Source organism: Acanthisitta chloris, unplaced genomic scaffold, assembly GCF_000695815.1.
Source record: "Acanthisitta chloris isolate BGI_N310 unplaced genomic scaffold, ASM69581v1 scaffold23548, whole genome shotgun sequence".
Taxonomy (NCBI): Eukaryota; Metazoa; Chordata; class Aves; order Passeriformes; family Acanthisittidae; genus Acanthisitta; species Acanthisitta chloris.
Genome location: NW_008687859.1, coordinates 9,186 through 12,833, shown reverse-complemented (window position 1 = coordinate 12,833; position 3,648 = coordinate 9,186). Strand labels below are relative to the sequence as shown.

Sequence of the window (3,648 nt, the reverse complement as noted above, 5' to 3'; positions counted from 1 at the left end):
GTCCCAGCCGCTCCTGGTTCCGTGGGTTTGGCCACCAACTCATTGCCACGTGGTGGCCACATCACCCTCAGCCATGGCACTGTCAATTTACCTGTGCTTGATTTATTCCTGATTTATTTTCCCCCCAAGGATCTCTCAAATTCCACCTCTTCTGACCATTCCCCCCTCCCAAATGTTCCTCAGATTCCCATCAAATCCTTTTTCCCCCTCTTTTCTGACCCCAATAGGCTCCACTGGGTCATTTTGACTTTGATTTTTGGGGGTGCAGGGACAGCTGTCCCAACACAGGTGGGGGTTTTTGGGGGATGGGATTTTTTGGGATGGAGCAGCATCCACCTGGAAATTTGCAGGGCAGGTGCACCAGGAGCTCATACCTCGATGCCAAATCCACCCCAATCCCCTTTTTTTCCGAGGAATTTTCAATCTATATTTCGCTTTTTGCCCCTTTTTTTGAGGGGAAGGGAGTTAAGATTGAAGCTCCCCCGGGAGCAGCAACTTGCTGTGTCCAACCTCTCCCTGCTCACCTTGGGGCTAATTAGCACCCTAACGAGCTTCATTAGCAACGTGGCAGGAAGAAGACAAACCAGGGGAAAGAGGATTTTCCTCGCCCGAATCAGGTCCTTTCCCACTCCTAGTGAAAACATCCTCGCTCAGGGGGAAGGGATGGGGCTGGGGCTCAACTCCGGGACAAACTGCGAGAAGATTGGAGAGGGATTGGTGTGTTTTCCCTTGTTTTTGCTTTTCCCTGGAAGCAGCCGAGGGGCAGGGACGCCCTTGGCAGTGGAGCGTGGGGCGATGCGACTTTGATCCCACCAACCCTCAAAGGGGAGACCCTCGGGATCCTCCTCCTTCCCAGCCCAAAATTTCTCGCCCTTGAAGTTGGGGCAGGTGCCCTTCCCCGCCCCAATTCCAAGGGAATCAAAAGAAAAGGAAAAAAAAAGGGAATAAAGGGAAGGGGGAGAGACCCTGAAGAGGAGGAGGAGATGGTGGTGAATGGATCCTGCCGAGCTCGTCCATGCTCCGGCGGCTGCGGCTCACAAAGAGGAGCCACGGGAGGTGTTTGAGGGGACAGATGGAATGAGGGGTGGGTGGGAAAAGTCGGAGCTTCTGACAAATCCCAAAGGAAAAAAGTTTAGGGAGTTGACGCCAGAGCTCCTGAGGGGTTAAAGCTCCGGACGCTGAACCTGTGGCTCCAACTCGGCTGAATCCTGAGCATCGCAGAGTTTTCCTTCCCAGGCAGGAAAAAAAATCGCCAGGGAAAGGATTTTTTATTTGTTTTTCCCCCATGCAGCCAAAAATATTTTTGGGATTTTTATGGCTTTATTTTAGCTGTGGCGCCTGAGGGAAGGTGTTGGAGGAGAGGGAGGATAAAGCTGCTGGATCCGTCACAGGAGGAAATTTGGGATGTCCTGTGTGTGGTGAGAGGATCCAGCACATCTTCCAGCAGTTTTAACCCTTTTTTTTTTTCCCCGGTTGGATTTTTCGGATGGGTTTAAGGGCTGGAAGAGCCAGGGGGGAGTGGGTTTGGTAGGGGTTGGTTGTGCCTTTTGAAGGGAGATAATTTTGTGTTACTTTATGATGAACATTAGATGAATAGAATGGTTTATTAGTGATTAATTGCTTGTTAATTAGCCATATAAGGACCTATTTCTTCATTAATAGATGATTTAAGTCATGATTATCAGATGATTATTCTAACTACTATTGTTACATTGTGTTATTCTATGTTATTAACCTTCCAGTAGGAAGTTGGACTAGAGGTTTGGACTAGATAAGCTCCTTCCAACCCAAACCATTCCCTGACTGAATTCCAGGATTTTGCTGATAGAATGTGGAATTTGTGATGCGTTGATGTCGAGGAGATGCCTCCAAAGCTCCTCCAGCCCATGGATTAACCCCAAGGTGTTTCTCCCTCCCTAGGTCACAGCAGCAGAGCAGGACAACATGAGGAGCCCTGAGCACCCTCAGCCCTGAACCCCTCACAGGGCTTGGGCCACTTAGTCCCTTCTATTTGGCCCCTTCTTCCCTTAGATTTTGGCCCCTTCTTCCCTTAGATTTTGGCCTCTTATGCCCTTAGATTTTGGCCTCTTATTCCCTCAAGTTTGGCCCCTTACTCCCTTCAATCTGACCACCTCTTCCCTTCAGTTTGGCCTCTTATTCCACTCCAACCCCCACCCAACCCTCCCAAAATGAGACTCTTCCGCCGCCGCTACAGCCCCTTGAAGTTGGCCTTGGCCGGCGCCGTCTTCGTCCTCTTCCTCTTCATCCTACACAAGGACGTGGGCACCAAGGACCCCAGAGAGGAGCCTTGGCTGAAGAACATCGTGCAGGGCAAGGACCAAGTGCTGGACCTGATGCTGGGAGCAGTTCACAACCTCAGGGACTCGATGCCCAAGATGCAGATCGGAGCTCCCGAACCTCCTGGAGAACCTCTGCCCAGCGCCCGTTCCTGCCTGCCCGGGGTCTACACCGCGGCTGAGCTCCGGCCACTCATGGAAAGACCTCCCCAGGACCCTGCCAGCCCCGGGGCTGACGGGAAAGCCTTCAAGAAGGAGCACTGGACACCTGAGGAGACGAAGGAGAAGGAGAAGGGCTATGAGAAGCATTGCTTCAATGCCTTCGCCAGTGACCGCATCTCGCTGCAGCGAGCACTGGGGCCAGACAGTCGTCCCCCAGAGTAAGGGTTGGCACCTGGGGACACCCTGGGGACACCTGGGCCCTTCCACTTAGCCTCTTGCTCCCTTCAGTCTGGCCCCTTACTCCCTTCAGTTTGGCCCCTTATTCCCATCGATTTGGCCACTTACCTCCTTAATTTTGGCCCCTTATTCCCTTCAGTTTTGCCCATTATTCCCTTCAATTTAGGGAGCAAGAGGAGCAGACTGGGGACAGGATATCCCTCAGCGTTGTCAGAGGATTGACCAGAGCTGGAAAAACACCTATACTTACATTCTTTTCCCCCTAATTTTTTACCCTTGTGCTTGGATTTCATCCACCAGCTTCTTTGTGTCTCCATGTACCTGCCTGGTGGTTCCAGCACTCCCCCACTTCCCTCCTCTCCCTCTTTTATCCCAGCCAGCTCCAGTCATCAGACTTTTTCCTTTCTTAGCCGAGTGGAACAGCCTCAGACCCTGCTGAGGGGGTGAGGGAAACAGGGCAAACTCCAGGGATTTCCTCCCCTCTCACCACTGGATTAAAGCACAACCTCCCCCTGTGTGGGGAGGGGGAGCTGGGGAAGGAGTGCAGGGGGATTTGGGGTGGAAACAATCCTTGAATAGGAAGGAGAAACCCATCCCTGGTGTGGAAACTCTTCCCCCTCCTCCCTGCACTGGCAGATTATCCATGCTTAGCAGGTGTAGCAGTGACAAAGAGAGGACACAGGGGTGGGAATGGGACTCACTCAACCAAACTCAGTGGGAATCAAAGCCCAGAGGGGCGGGAACTGCTCTCCCACCGTGGGATTGGGGAGGGGATCGTTCCTGTCGTGGTGCCCCCTGAGTTTAGCCCCTGCTGTTGTGTCTCTGAGGTGCATCGACCAGAAGTTCAAGCGCTGTCCCCCCCTACCCTCCACCAGCGTCGTCATCGTCTTCCACAACGAGGCCTGGTCCACTCTGCTGCGCACAGTGTACAGCGTCCTTCACTCAGCGCCCG

General features: G+C 52.8%; 1 protein-coding gene across 1 annotated transcript in view; it reads left to right on the top strand.

Annotated features, from left to right (window-relative positions):
- Positions 1-2,189: 2,189 nt before the first annotated feature.
- GALNT6 (polypeptide N-acetylgalactosaminyltransferase 6) overlaps positions 2,190-3,648 on the top strand; it is a 7,942-nt gene continuing 6,483 nt past the window's right edge. The window contains exons 1-2 of the mRNA XM_009080809.1: positions 2,190-2,677; positions 3,524-3,646. Coding sequence (XP_009079057.1) covers positions 2,190-2,677; positions 3,524-3,646 — 611 coding nt within the window. The remainder of the gene's footprint in view (positions 2,678-3,523; positions 3,647-3,648) is intronic.